General features: G+C 36.1%; 3 protein-coding genes across 4 annotated transcripts; all 3 read right to left on the bottom strand.

Moving 5' to 3' along the window:
• Positions 1-564: 564 nt before the first annotated feature.
• LOC132144721 (cytochrome b-c1 complex subunit 7) lies at positions 565-2,281 on the bottom strand. Its single transcript, XM_059555279.1, has 4 exons — positions 2,193-2,281; positions 1,499-1,567; positions 1,203-1,369; positions 565-757 (listed from the first exon to the last, which is right to left on the bottom strand). The coding sequence occupies exons 1-4, from the start codon at positions 2,209-2,211 to the stop codon at positions 680-682; spliced, it is 333 nt and encodes a 110-aa protein (XP_059411262.1). The 5' UTR covers positions 2,212-2,281; the 3' UTR covers positions 565-679.
• Positions 2,282-3,183: 902 nt separating this feature from the next.
• On the bottom strand, positions 3,184-5,628 carry mterf3 (mitochondrial transcription termination factor 3). 2 transcript variants are annotated; one of them, XM_059556243.1, is made up of 8 exons: positions 5,472-5,628; positions 4,922-5,194; positions 4,685-4,837; positions 4,424-4,613; positions 4,149-4,296; positions 3,972-4,043; positions 3,700-3,861; positions 3,184-3,457 (listed from the first exon to the last, which is right to left on the bottom strand). In XM_059556243.1, the coding sequence occupies exons 1-8, from the start codon at positions 5,488-5,490 to the stop codon at positions 3,263-3,265; spliced, it is 1,212 nt and encodes a 403-aa protein (XP_059412226.1). In that variant the 5' UTR covers positions 5,491-5,628; the 3' UTR covers positions 3,184-3,262. The 2 variants fall into 2 exon arrangements, with proteins under 2 accessions (XP_059412226.1, XP_059412227.1); XM_059556244.1 differs by having other exon boundaries at positions 5,416-5,476.
• A 960-nt stretch (positions 5,629-6,588) lies between these two features.
• Positions 6,589-12,120, bottom strand: rad21b (RAD21 cohesin complex component b). Its single transcript, XM_059556242.1, has 13 exons — positions 11,940-12,120; positions 10,643-10,772; positions 10,464-10,563; positions 10,255-10,361; positions 9,899-10,108; positions 9,686-9,811; positions 9,466-9,597; positions 8,199-8,422; positions 7,785-7,938; positions 7,515-7,660; positions 7,260-7,424; positions 6,922-7,005; positions 6,589-6,813 (listed from the first exon to the last, which is right to left on the bottom strand). The coding sequence occupies exons 1-13, from the start codon at positions 12,081-12,083 to the stop codon at positions 6,622-6,624; spliced, it is 1,914 nt and encodes a 637-aa protein (XP_059412225.1). The 5' UTR covers positions 12,084-12,120; the 3' UTR covers positions 6,589-6,621.
• Between the last annotated feature and the right edge of the window lie 2,891 nt (positions 12,121-15,011).

Raw genomic sequence — 15,011 nt, 5'->3', positions numbered from 1 at the left:
AGGAAAAGAAAATCTTACAAACTCCTAACTTATATAGGAGGAAACAATGCAATTATCGCTGTGATTAATATTTACTTTATAAAGCCTTTAAAATAATGAATGCATAACATATGTAAAGTTTTAATATCACAACTTATGCTATATAAATTTAAAATTTATATATTTAAAGAGCTAATGTGACTTTAATGAATCCACAGCACATAAAAACAAAAATATCAGTTGCTACAAATAATACATGGGCATGCAATTGTGTAATAATGTGCAATAACGAATTCACAGCTTTAAATGCATAACAGGATTTATTTGTGTGACTGTACTTTTGTAACTGATGAATAGTGAACACTGTTTAAGGTAAACTGTAGTCATTTAATTTTACTTATGTCTTACAAAATCTGTAAGACACTTTATATATAGTCACTGTATATTGTGCATTTATTGTTCTTAAAGTCTGTATTTAAACAAGTGGCCTTATCTTTGGAGTCTACTGTAAAATCACACCATAAACTGTCTTTGAAAGAGTCGTTGACTACAAAATTGTCATTAAAAAAACAGGCATGTGAAGAGTTGTCAGAAAGGAAATTTTAATAAGTATAGGGACTCATCACATAATACATTTTCTTTTAAATACAAGACACCAGACATCACACCAAAGAGGAGCTTCAGTCTCTTCACACTCATCCTACTTCTTTGCCCACTCCTCTTTTTCCTTCCTTTCATGGATAACCTCCTCCAGATAGGGCTCAAGGTAAAACACATCCTACAAAGAACAATATTAATTGTGAAAAACATTTGAAGCAGGTGGTTAAATAGATGTACATTAACAAACAAATATGTTAACCCTATAAATAATGTCTGATGTATTTTCCAAAACCACGGTGAATAAAATTATATACATAAAAATGTGCAAACACATTTTTCATTCAAGACACTCTGTGTCTGTCTCTATTCACTTTTATTACACAAAGAAGAGTAAGATGCATGTTTTTCATACAGTCTATGTTTGCACTTCATGACAAAACATGGGATTTTTTTCAGTCAACTGATCACTTAACATATGAAATTCTCATTAATAAAATACACATGACGTAAAAAAAAAAATTGGAACACTATCTAAAAATCTTTGGGTCATAAAATATTTAGGCAATTTTCACAAAGAAAAAGCAGCTAAAATTAGAATACATTACGCTAACATTCTTTCTCACCTCCTCATATTTAGTCCACTGGTCCTTGGGAAGAATCTGTTGTTTCATTGAAAGATCCAGAGCTCTCTTGAGACGGAACATTCTGTCATTGTAAACTTGTTCTGGAAGCCGACGAATTGCTTCTTTCACATCACTGTCCTCGTTGATGGTATCATCCCGCATCAAGCCTATATGACATGTAATGACACAGAAATTGGTACATTTGGTACAATATTTTCAATGTAAATATCAGTCCATGACGGTCACAAGTTCTAAAAAATTCTTTGTCTGCATGGTAAAGAGAAAGCACAACTTACCAAGTTTGTTGAAACCGCATGCATTGTAGTACCACTTCCTGAAGCCCACCAGGAGCCTGCTGGTTGCTGCTGTACAGGGACAGGAATACAAATAACACCCTTAGAGATAAGTTATGAGTGAAGTGTAATGGCATACAGCCAAGTATGGTGACCCATTCTCAGAAATGGTGCTCTGAATTTAACCCATCCAAAGTGCACACACACAGCAGTGAGACTCGAACCCACAATCTTAGGGTTAGGAGTCAAACTGATTTAACCGTAGTGTGTTGTTAACGGATCTGGAGCTTGTGACAGACAGGTGGTTATTGGGTTATTATAGCAGAAAACTCACTGAGGAACATGATGTCACCGCTGACATAAGATTCAGTTAACCATCAAAGACTGAATCACGGAGCATCTTATTCTTCCTAATGCATCGTTTACAATAATTAGGACATAAATAGCCAGTTTCGTGGGAATGGAATAAGAACATAGTCATATTTTGGCTGGTAACGTAACGTTACAGCCCGGTGGAGACAGACGGGGACACACAGTAGAGGACATCAGTGCTTTAAATGACAAAACTAACATCCTCGTCAACAGTCATTCGAATAGCACAGGAATCAGGCACGTGGTAAACTACCCTTTAAGATGATGACAACAAATTCATACGTTCGGAATTTTCCAGAACGCTCACACAAATAACTACATTTACCTGGTGCTCTCGACGCCATTTCTGTTCACTGGGAAGACGCACAGGACTGTGGGATACGTGACGTCTCGTCCGGTGATGTGACCGCGTGGGGTCGGCTGTCACTATTTTTTTTTTTTAGAAAGATTTAAAGTTTTTCGTAATTTTTCTTGAACTGCATCCCCACCCCCCTTAGACTTTATAATTGTTTTTACATTTTTTAGACAACTTTCCACCACATATTCTATGATAGAAATTACATTTTAAACACTTTTGTAATAAAATGTCTAACACCCCAGGGGTTTAATAGATAAATACATTATTTAACCCGACGTATAAAAGAAATGGGGATAATGACGTTTTCTTTATTTTCTTCATACGTTGCATATTTAAATGCACGCATAATCTTCACTGACACTGCTTATAAGTAACCATGTACAATTTTAGCGAAAAAACTGTAAACGCGTGTGAATATCAGGCAACAGAGACTTGTAAAAATAGTCTTGTGTTCTAATCATCATGTAAATGGAATACGCACAAGGTTTGAAATTATTTTACTTCTTCTATAAGTGATCGTGTGAAGAGCTGGATTCCTTGCGATCAGATTTATTTCCCCATGTTTTTATACAAGGAGGATTTACTATTTAAAAACATCTTCTGCTTCACCTCAAGTATGTGAAGTGTGGAGGATATTATCTTTCTCTCTTTAAGATGATCACAGAGGTTAAAAAAGTACTGAGGTCTGACAGACCCAAATTAAGCTAAAGTTACTTCCTATGTGTATTTGATCCGAGATTAATAACTTTAACATTCACAAAAATACACAAAAAAATGAAAAAATAATGAATGGGGAAAAAGTCTGAAGCTTTTCGTTTAACATATATGTGTGAAATTTGGTTTTAGATCTAGACCTGTATAACGTGACTTACACAAGTAAACCAAAGGTCATTTTCAGCCTCCTATAAAAATTGAGTATATCATCACAAGATAAAAGATGGACTAGTACTATAGCCAATTTAACTTTTGAATGTTTATTTATAAGACCATGTTTATACAACCCAGCTATTAAACATAATTCCATTTATTCTGTACATCTACAACGTCTTCTGAAATCGTTCAAAATCTTCAAGAGTGGCTAATGCTACTTCTGAGCAGAAAACATCATCAGGCAGGAACACTACGCGATCCAAGGAGATGTAGCTGGGTTGAGATGGTTGGTACTGAGCCCGGCCTAAGTACTCTAGAAACAGGTGTCGTTCCCGGATGCGAAGAAATTTGGCATTAAGGACCTTTGAGAAAGTCAAAAAATAAAAAGTAAACTTTTGAAACTTTACACACTGCATGGAAAATTTCGATTTAAGATTAAACCAGTTATTTCTCTTATCTGACAGAAGAGAAATACTATGCAAACTGCTTCAGTTAAATTATTCTACCTGTACAATCACAACTCTATATTTATAAATAAACTCTAAACTTAATTTGCTTTCACTGGGCTTCGAACCAAACCATTATGAAAGATCTAAATATGTACCTGTGGGAACTTTGCAATAAGTGAGTGTGGAACATCCATGGTGTTGTGAACGAAGTCAAATATTTGGGTGAGTTTTCTTTTATTGGCTATTAGGACCTTAGGAACTGTGGTCACTATATGTTGGATTTCATTTCCACGAAATCCAAACTCCAGTTCACAAACCTGGATGAGAGAATTTTTTTAATTACGGTCAAATTTAAAAAAAAAAAAAAAAAAAAAAAAAAATTATATATATATAATAAAGAAAAAACAAAATCAACAAAGTTTCAGACCTTTAGATTCTCTTTAATTGGCTCTAAACTGCCACACAATAGTTTTGGTAGGCGAGTCACAACATCTCGAGTCTAAAGCAAAAATCATGACAAAAACACTCATGGTAAATGTAGACAAAAGCCACTTCATTATAGAGTTAAACAAAAAATATGCATAAACATGTAATTCCACTTTACCTTCTCAGCACTGACTCCCAACTGCTTCTGAAAAAATCCAAGGCGGTTGTCGAGCCTCTCAACACTGAAGTTAAGCAGGTATGGAGCTTTGCTCACCATAGCAGCCACAGACTGCTTACTGAACTTCTTTGATTTCAAGTAGGACACCCTTAAAATGAACAGACCAAAGAAATAAGATAAGCTTTAAAATAAATTTGTCATATTATCAACATGATCATTGTGAAGCAGCCCGAGAGACGTTTCAATGCTAAGTCAAGGATCAAATTCTTTCTGACCTGGCTTCAAGGTTGTCCAGGTTTTCTGTGAGGATGAAGGGGTTCTTGGTGAGCAGTTGGCCCAGTTTAGACTCTTCAACGCCCAGATCTTTGAGGAAGAGTAGTTTGGGTGCGACATCGGCATGGAAGTCAAGTCTAACCAGCATGGAACCCACATTGGGTCTCTGTTCTAGTTTCCACAGGTTGACACCTGGAAATTGACCAAAAGATTAGACAAATCCAGAATAATCCAACATTACTTACTTAAGATATGAGACACACCAAGCTGAACCAGTTTGCTGAGGGTTTCTGATTTATCCACATAAGGTCTGAGCGTGGAAGATTCTGTTGGAAGGACAGAAGGTACTTGGATCTGTACTGCTTCCTCCTCGCTGATTTCCTGAAGCGGTGAAGGACGCAAAGCTGCATCCAAATCTACAGAAAACAAGACAGACGATGAGCATGACAATCCAATCAGGGATTCACAAGCAAGTAGATCTAATACATCCTTTTACTTACCTACTCGATGCACGTCAGAATTTAATGGCACAACCTCTTTCTGCGCAAGATCAATCTTATTATAGACACCTGGCGAAGCAGCCTGGTGGTCCGTGAAGTGTCTCCACGTCTGTCTGCTGTGTCTCTGTGGGAGTGTGTGTCTGGTGCTGTGCTGCTGCAGTGGGAGATGTGAGCGCTGATGCAGTGCGCGTGTCGACGGCTGTAGAGCTGAAGATAAAGGCCTCGAGAGCAACAATCTCACACACCGCTGACAAACGAGCATGACGACTCTGGCTGGAATTATATCCAACAACAGTGCGTTATGTATTGACGTTAATTCTTATTATGTGTTATTGTGAAAATACATTATTTTGATTTAGTAACTAATATACATGTCTATACAAACTTAATGTGACAGAGTATTGACTCCATTCAATTTCATTACAGCAGTAACATGATTAAATCTTCTGTTCTATACAAAGGCGCAAAAGAAAGAAAAGATTCAGTTTGTATACCAGCGTTACTATATATATCCTAGACATGAGTTGACATCTTTTAAATATGCTATTACCTGTTTTCGTTTTTAGCATATAAACCTCCTCATATACACGAATGCCAGTTGTTCGCGTGCCGTTTCCAGTCTTCTTCGTTGGTGATGCACTGGGTCTCAGTGCCCCCTAACGCACGGATGAATAATAGCATAATCAATTCAGTCAAGGGACAAAAGGATTTATTCATTACTTTTTATTACAAATAAAGTACATAACATGGCTGTATCAAGTCAGGGCTAAAGGCAAATAACGTACTGTGTAAGAACATTCATTTCAGTTGTTTTTATTCCAATTTGAATAAAACAAGCAGATTGCGAGGCATTTAAATACTGAACTATAACAGATAGTGTTTAATTATTGTGATATACAAAACAGAGTCACAGGTAACATCGAGAAAACCAAAGACCTATTGACATTTTAAAAAGTGCTTGCACAATTACAAAAATTTTCTTTAAAACAAAAGGCACAACATTATTTTAACAAATGTATATCACAGTACAAGGCATTTTTTTTAATGACATATGCTTGTCTGGCTGACAAGCAAAACTAAAGCTGCTTTTAGGTAAATGGTCACAACACTGAAGCTCAGGGAGAATTTAAGGAAATTGTGTTGTTACTGTAGTAGGTTTGTAAAAAAATAAAATAAAACAAAAACAACACGCTGTAGGTCAATACATCATTAAATATATAGATTTTTTTTACACATACTATGATTTTTTTTTAATCTTTGGAGCAGCTAAAATGTTACTTTTATGATTAAACTAAAAAAAAAACTTTCATGAAAGTAGACTTGTACGATGCATATCAACATGTAATCCAAAGCATGCAAAACAACAGGAACCATTAAATGATGAAACAGATGCATCTGAAAACGTGATTAAAGAGAACTAACTGAAGGCTCAAAGCCATTGAAAGTGAGCACAACAAACTAATGGAGTGGCAGCAGCTGTACAATTTCACTTCAGTGATCGCAATTTCGTACTTTCATTTTCTGTTTTCTAAGATAAGCGTTTCTGTAAGTTTGAGAACAAAGCATTATATTTTAAACATCAACAAAGTCAGAACAGTTCAGAACCATTTTTAGTCCAATGTGCATACTTGTAATGAGAAACTTAAAAGCAGCACTTTTAAAAAAATAATAAAATCTGCCAGTGTTGACCATTAGAAAGTCTAAATAATGTGAAATCTGGGGCCAGGGGTGGCGATGATGTCACTGTAGGGCTCGTCCTGCCTGAGCTCCACTGCCTGCTGTTTCTTTAGCACGAGAAAGCTGTAGAACTTAGCAGCTGCTTGTTTCTTGTTGTTGTTTCTGCACAGATCCAGCAAGCTGATCGATTCTGCTCCAGTCTTAGCAATGACTCTCTGTGGGAAGTAAGAGTAAGGTATTTATGGATAGAAAACCATTTTATGGTTAAACTGAATATGCCCTGAGAGACCTCATTTATCAAGATATGAAGTCTATGTTCAAACCTGTAAACCGTGCAGCAACTGCTGCGTCCTCTTGTTCCACCTTCTCTCCTCCTGATCCTGGTCTCCGCTTTGACCTTCCTCCTCCTTTTAAACACAAATTTAGTATTAACTGAGGTACTTGATCTGAAGGGAATCAAGTGCAACCAGTGCTCAGCTAGTCACATGCCTCATATGATAAATTAAAATAACAGATACATTAAAAATCAAAAACTGGGCATTTAAAATTAAGTTTATTATAATTATTATATAATTATTATAACTATTATAATGCTCAATGCTGAAAAGTTATTCTCATTTAGCTCCTTGATCCTAATTTGTGGTTGTTAAAGCCTCCTCACCTCCTCCTCCTCCTCATCATCCTTCTTCTCTTTGCTCTTCTCTCCTAACAGGTCGAATTCAGGGATGAGCTGTGAGATGTTGCCCGGTTCCTCAAGTGGAAGGTCCACCTGCTGCATGTTCACATGCTGTGTGGACACAATGGAGGAACGATCATCCTCCAGCATCTATGAGAAAACAACCAGAGCTCAGAATTAGAAAAGCACAAACAGCGGGGTCCAAAACTCACACTAAAAATCTGTCATTTCAAATCTCACAGGTAAGGCAGGCTCTGTATCCTGAGCTTTGCGCTTTTGTCCACGGGGTCCAGATGGAGGAGGCATGACTGATTCATCAAGGGTCGTGCGACTGCCCTCCATGGCTGAAGCCTGCAGGACACTGGGCTCCTCCAGGATGGTCTGGTCTACACAAATCAAAAAAATAGGCATTCGTGACAAACTAGTGAACTATTGTTAAAAATCCTCAAATTTTTATCATGCACCTTGTGATATAAATAGTACTTAGGCATATGAGTCAGCCTCTCTTACCAATGATGTCTCTTTGCTGAGACAGGGCCTCTTCTCGTGGCACCTCAGGGTTCTCCAGGTCTTTGAGGAACTCATCTAAGCTGTCTGCTTCTCCACCCTTTCTCCTCTTTCTCAGTTCATCTGGCACCAAAGTGGTCAAGCAGCGTGTAAACATCTGCACAGAGACAGGACAGATCTTAGGACAGATGATACTAGAGAAGATTTCTAATAAACTTGTGTAGCAATTCAATTGGAAACAGCATTGTTTAATGGCAAGACTACAAATAATGTCAAAATAAGTTGTTTATTAGATACCTGTGCATAAGTATGATTAAAATAGGGCCAAAAACGGCCATATCCAAGGCCACTTATGTATTTTGTTGCACTAAAGCCTGTATTAATGTCTCACAGCTTGTTCCAGAGATCTGTCCTGACCTTGAGCAGTCTGCTGTTCCAGAGGGGCTGAGCTGGCAGAGAGAAGAGCTTCTCCACTCCTCCTGTTTCCTTCCACATCATCAGTTTCTTGGTAGGGGGAGCCAGATCCAGAGTGGTGACAATGTCAGAGTAGTCGCTCAGCTGGGCACGGATGGTCTTACTGTCCAGCTCCTTCACACTGTCCACAATCAGCTTCCTCTTCCTTTTTGCTTTGGTTTCTTTCACTAATAATATATTAGAGTATGGTTTGATGACAATAAAACTAAAATTAGATTTTGTTTACAAGAGATGTTTAGTTGCACTGACACAAAGGGAAAGTTTAGCTCAAAATAAAAATTATGCCATTATTTACTCACCCTCAAATCATTTTAAACCTGTATGACTTTCTTTCTTCTGTGGAACACAACAGAAAATATTCTGAAGAAATGACTAAACAGTTATTTTGTTGGTAACTAATAAGTTTCAACTGACGTCTACTGAAATGGACCAGCGATACAAGGTCAATGAGAACTGAAACTGTTTGGTTATTAACATTTTTTAAAATATTTTCTTTTGTTCTGCAGAACTAAGAAATACATACAAGTTGGAACGACAAAATTTTCTTTTTTTATTTGGAAGTTTTTGAATGTAGAATATCAGGGCTCAACAAAACATTTCTATTTTATTTTTTCAGATTTATACCTGTCCTGCCAATTTTCCTCTAACCTTATCACAGATTATGACACTATAAAAATAATAAATTATTTGCTAAATAAATTAATGAATAAATTAAAAAAGGTTTATTTTTTTAATACAAACTTGCATACATTTACATTTTATTTAATCAACAAAAGATGCATGTCAGAAACAGCTTTATAAACAAAAAGAGGAAAAAACAAAATTAAATAAACAACAAATTATATAATGTAGGTTACTGTGCAATAATAGTTGAAAATTATTTGTCTATAATAATATAAAATATAACTATGCCATGACAGCTAAAAATTCATCAACATTTGTTGGAAAAAAATAGCATGGTCACTTGTCATCTTTTTAAATATAATTAATTAACCATAATTCGAATTGTTTCATATTAGTAATTGATATGATAATGAATAATTAGAAAATCTATAAATATATACTAGATTATATTACCTTGGTGTAAGTAGAAACTTTACGATCAGTGACCATAAGATATAGTGATAGTTCAAGTGACAGTTCTGTAAACTGGCCAACCATAACTGTATAACTGCACTATTATTACTACTATTTCTCTGTTCTGGCTGACCTGTAATGTCGATGGGCTCCAAGGCAAAAGCCTCCTCTTCATTATGGACTAGGGTGGTCTGTTCAGTCTGGTCTGTCATGGTGGGCAGCTTCTCCACAGGACCAGAATCAGGACTGTCTGGACCTCCTGCTGCTATTGAACAAAATGCAAAATGTTTCATTATTATGCATAGCACCAAATATATAATACATACATATCATGATGTTATATGCATTCTTACGTGAAAGGTTGTCAAAATCATCATCATCATCTCCACCGTGTTCTTGGGGCATCATCACACCCTCAGTTATGGCTGGAGGTTCATCGAAAATACCATCTCCATCCTCGTTACTGAGCAGCTTGTCCACTGTAGGAACAGGAAGTAGCCAGCTCAGTCTCAAGATGCTTGTAAACCATCTTTAACTTCTAAGGTGCATGCGGATGCCACTCTTACCCAGCATGCCTCCCTCTGTGCTCTCCATAGGGTTGTCTCCAAAGTCATCCTTGTACTGGTCGTACTCTAGGTGATTGGTCTTGTCAGCAATCTGTCCGCTACTTGACTCGGACTCTAGCAAGAGGTTAGATGCAGACGCCCCATGGATGATGTCCACTTCAAATGCACCTTCCTCTCGCATCATCTCTCGGTCATCCATCCCGAAATCAGCTGATGAGGAAGATGTGTAGGGTATAAATTATCTACTGTATGAGGACAATGCGATGTGAGTGCATGATCAATTTAAACAATTAAACCAGGTAAAAGCACAAGGCAATATATGTTAAAAACATAAAGAGGATGTGTACATGCCATACCAAAGTCATTCTCCTGCAGTAGATTGAGGTTTCCCACTTCTTCTCGCATGGTGATCTCCTCCACACGCGACTGATTCAGGGTGAACTGTTGAGCAACGTCAATGTCACTGCAATCCACAACACAAAGAAGGGTCAACACTAACTGCGTGCAAGTCTAACTACATTTATACATCTAGCCTCTGAGATCTCGAAGTTAAAGCTGAACATACTCCAGGTCCGGAAGAGGCTGATCGAAGTCATGAAATTCTTCGGGTAAAGTGATGGCGTTGTAGGCAGCTTCACGGTTCTCCTCAGGCAGGTCGACCACACCTGTGTCAAACAGTCCATAATGTCTTATCTCTTGCGGTACAACAGGACCAACTTCTTATGTAGGCCAGCCACAACTCACCTGGGCGAAAAGCCATTTTAATCTTAATAAAAGCCTCATTGCAGTCTGCCAGCAGGTACTTGGCTTTTCTGTGGTAGATCCTCACTACGCCCAGGAGTAAGTGACCAGACGTACGGAGAGCCATTTTTACCTATCAAATTAAGCAAATATTCCAAATAAATGGAGCTGCTCAGTCATGATGTCAATCTGAAAGCCAATTCAGAAAGAATTTCTAATGTGATTTTTAGAAATGCATTTTTTGATTTATGCCTAAAATAAGGTCATTGAAGAGATTTTCATGGTTTGATCTAAACATAATATAAAGTAGCTATGTTTACATGCCCATAGATATTCTGTTCATAATCAGATTGATGTGTCAAATAGAAAGAAAAGCCTTTGTGTAAACACTTCAATCCATCCGACTGAGCTTGATCTGAATAAAATTTTGATTGACCAGGGTTATTATACAATGAAATATATGTATTATATGTTACCCTGGACCACAAAATCAGTCTTAAGTTGCTGGGGTATATATATATATATATATATATATATATATATATATACACACATATATATATGGCAAAAATCAGGATATTGAGTAAAGATCATGTTCCATGAAGATATTTTTTTAATTTCCTACTGTAAATATAGTAAAACTTAATTTTTGATTAGTTATATGCATTGCTAAGAACTTCATTTGGACAACTTTAAAGGCAATTTTCTCAGTATTTTGATTTTTTTTGCACCCTCAGATTCCAGATTTTCAAATAACTGTACTAAAATAACTAATTAGAAATTAATAAAAAATATAGACATATTTAAAAATGAGAAACCACAACAAAATGACCAAATCTTTAATTAAAATTAAAACAGAAAATACATAAATTAAAACTAAAAAAAAAAATATATATGTATATATATATATAAAGTATCTCAATATTACCAAAATAAGAGCAGTGTTGACTTGAAATAATCTGAATCACAGGAAAAAAATAAGCATGTGAATGCCTAAATCAGACTATTTTCTCATTTGGATTATGAAATGTAAACAAATATGTGAATCATATTGCAATGTTCAGGGTACATATATACATAAACGATAATTTGTGGACGTTAACATAACTAGTCAAACCTCAAACTTGAAATATAGGGTTTCTGAATTACAAAATGAACAGCACTATTACTCTAAGCAGGTCTGCAAAGCATTTTAAGCTCTGTCATGGCATTTAAAAATGATAAAAAACAAAAATGGAATCCACAAGAAACATGGACAAAAATAAACCTGAACAGCATGATTTCAATAGAATCTATTAACCTTGGGAGAGATGATGCTCTCTACACTGCTCTCCAGATTGCACTCAAACACGTGTGCTTTGGTCAGCTTCTTATCCCAGTGGGCCGCCAACCAGATTTTGGCCAGCGGCCCACGTTTGCTGAGGACAAAGTGGGCGTAGAACATCGTCCCTGCACCTTCTCACACTGAGGTGGTGGGGGACAATGAAACCTGCAGAATAAAATGGCAATGGTGTTAGGTATATATACTCTATGTACATACATTTTTTATAAATAAACAATTATTATTATTCTTTTTATGTCAAACCACTTTTCTCTATAACAGCTTAATATGCAGAAAAAAACCTTGAAATACATAGTTTAATGTCCTTGAAATCTTTTAACTTTGTGGGTCTGTGGTGGTATCAAAAATTGCTGTTTGTTTGAGTTTGTTTGTTTGTGCAGGATTGTGTAAGTCCAACTGCTTCAGGAGATTTCTTTAAAAAACTTTAATGCTTTTAATGCTTTTTAATACAGGTAATAGTGTCACTCACGTCTTTTAAATTGTTTATTTCACAGAAATCTAAAAATATAATTTAATAATTAATTTTTGTAAATTTTTCGTTTATCCATGTTTAGTTTGTTGTAGCACCTTTAAATGAAGTAATTCTAGAACTTTCTGTAGTTTGCATTTACATTACTACGCATTTAGTCATAAAACAGTATGGTTATTACACCGGGTTGTATGCGTGTTATTAATGAAACCGTTTCAGTCAAAAAAAAAAAGATTCGACTCAAAAGGGACAATTCATTCGTGAACTTGGACACTGCTAGATGTCGTTTAAGTGTTTTCTTGCCTTGCTGGCTGTTAAATGTTTAGTAAGACAATTTAGCAGTTCTATTTGGTGAAATAAATTCTAGCCTGCCATAACATTTTAAGAATTTACAGATGTACTGCTGCAAAAACTGTACTAAGGTAGAAATGCACGCACTAACGTTTTTAAATTATTTTCTATTTTTAATTAAAATAATTATCTAGATGTAACGTTTTCCAAAAGAACCCTCAGTACACTGATGGGTGTGTGACTGTAAGTGATGGCGGGGCCTGTGTGATGCGCACACTTGACTCATGACTGTGACCATGCAGTGTGAGCGAACCCCTGCGCTTTTATTATTAAGCTCGTAATGGGGTTATTAGAATATGTAATAGTATACGAAATGAATGATACTGTAATGACTGTTAATAATGTAACAGAAAGAATATACGTTTTGAAAGGCTTCAGCTAAAAAGCTAACGGTCTGCTGTCGCGAGATCAGATCAACATCTGCCAGGAATCTGCGGCGCGCGCAATGTGCGGATTTTCCTCGCGCTTTGCATGCGCAAAGACGCCGAACGCTTTCTCCACATAAGTCATTTAAGCGCTAAATAAGACATTTTAAGTGATAGCATGAAGAAGTGATGTTACACAGCGTCTGTCATTTGCTGCTGTTGTAGAGAGGGAGAATGGAATTTTCTAGCAAGTTGCATGACGAAATCGAATGGGTTTGATACCAATGCATGCAGTTAAATGTATTTTTATTTCTGTTTTTGCCGAAAGTACTTACGCGGAACGGTCCTATCGTAGCTTTCCGTATTTAGCAACCGTATCTAGGCTACCTTTCTCACCTCCTCCCACTGTACAGTTTCAATAAAACAAACAAAATGGCGACGCCCCCCTCCCGACGTGAGCTTCATTTAAAACCGAGCTGGATGTTAAAGAGGGAAACTGATGCTCATACTATATTGAGACAAACGCCCAGGCTAATTTAGTAAGGCAGAAATAACTTTCTCTGAAAGAACACGTTGCTATTTTTAGTCAATAACGGTGATAATGAGAATGCGGATTAGAGCAGACTTAATGCTGTTTTATCAGTATTCTTGAAACTGACAACTGGTTTAAAACAACGAAAGTAGTGGGCTATGTAAATATTTAAAGTAGCTACCGAAATTATGTTACTTTGACGAATAACCCTAATTTACAGTGGAGCTGTCAAAGGATCCGTCTCTTGAACTGTAGCTACTTTGCTGTAACACTGAAAATATACAAACACAATACAAGAAGACAAATGATACTGCCATGGAAAGCCATGGAAGTCGGAGTCATCTTTTAGTCCATATCAAATTGAAAAGATAGTTGAATTTATTGTCCAGAAAATCCAATTTTATAGCCACCAGATGGTGCTCACACTCCATCATACTAACGGTTTACTGCCTCACACTAACACCTGGATGGATCTTAATCTGCTGTAGATCTTGAGAATTTTTATACTATTTTATACTATACTATTTATTTTTTTCTTCCAGTATGGTGGTGAATAAAACTTACCATTAAGACATTAAAGCATTTCTACAGACTATTAAAAACAACAACACATGCCATTTGTGACTGTAAGAAATGTAAATAACCACATAACTTATACTTGGTGGTTTTTCACAAGGGGGTCTAAGAAACAGTCTTGTTTCAAATAATGTTAAATGATAAAGCTCAAGGATATAGTGTTTTACCATTAATGCCAAACTGCGTTGGACTCGAATAGATTTGAGGAAATGTATGTTATTTTGTAAATGTACATAACGCCAAGGAATAAAGTTGTATTAACTTGCAGCAGAAAAGTCTCCCTTAAAAATTCCAGCCTATTATGTTCATTTAAAAATAAACTTTAATTGTGCCAAGAAATGAAACCTGTTTGGCATTTTACCACTTTACAGTATTTATTTGAGGAAAAACCTATGTGTAGTATAAAATTTGGATGGAGGTTAATAGGAGGACAAAAAAAAAAAAATTGTGGCAGTTCTGTTTAAACAAGTTAGTTTTTAGATGTTGTCCTGCTGTAATTTCGAAGTGTGTAAAATTATAATAATTGTGTTGCAAACCTAAACTTGACCTAATTTTTATACCCTTTCAGATGTAGAGATATGGAAATGCATGGATTTTCTTGCATTCATCCAGACAAATTAACAAGCAAATAATTTGAAATTAAAATTATATGCAATGTGCTTATTGTATTTATACATCAAACATGAATTCAGAGCCTACACATTCATGTAGAGTGAACCTATGGGGAATGTGTTCTG

This window comes from Carassius carassius, chromosome 8 (assembly GCF_963082965.1).
Source record: "Carassius carassius chromosome 8, fCarCar2.1, whole genome shotgun sequence".
NCBI lineage: Eukaryota > Metazoa > Chordata > Actinopteri > Cypriniformes > Cyprinidae > Carassius > Carassius carassius.
Note: the sequence above shows the minus strand (reverse complement) of the source record. Positions and strands in the feature narration are given on the sequence as shown.

Excerpts from the sequence above, each read along its gene's own strand:
- LOC132144721 (XM_059555279.1), bottom strand. Across the intron at positions 1,370-1,498 it reads ATGCGGTTTCAACAAACTTG|GCTTGATGCGGGATGATACC; the intron begins GTAAGTTGTGCT and ends CATGTCATATAG. Across the intron at positions 758-1,202 it reads AGTGGACTAAATATGAGGAG|GATGTGTTTTACCTTGAGCC; the intron begins GTGAGAAAGAAT and ends TGTTCTTTGTAG.
- mterf3 (XM_059556243.1), bottom strand. Across the intron at positions 4,297-4,423 it reads CTGGACAACCTTGAAGCCAG|GGTGTCCTACTTGAAATCAA; the intron begins GTCAGAAAGAAT and ends GTTCATTTTAAG. Across the intron at positions 3,862-3,971 it reads CAATTAAAGAGAATCTAAAG|GTTTGTGAACTGGAGTTTGG; the intron begins GTCTGAAACTTT and ends TCTCTCATCCAG.
- rad21b (XM_059556242.1), bottom strand. The coding sequence starts at position 12,083 with ATGTTCTACGCCCACTTTGTCCTCAGCAAACGTGGGCCGCTGGCCAAA. Across the intron at positions 10,773-11,939 it reads AGAGCATCATCTCTCCCAAG|GTAAAAATGGCTCTCCGTAC; the intron begins GTTAATAGATTC and ends TTAATTTGATAG. Across the intron at positions 9,812-9,898 it reads CACAGAGGGAGGCATGCTGG|TGGACAAGCTGCTCAGTAAC; the intron begins GTAAGAGTGGCA and ends CTGTTCCTACAG.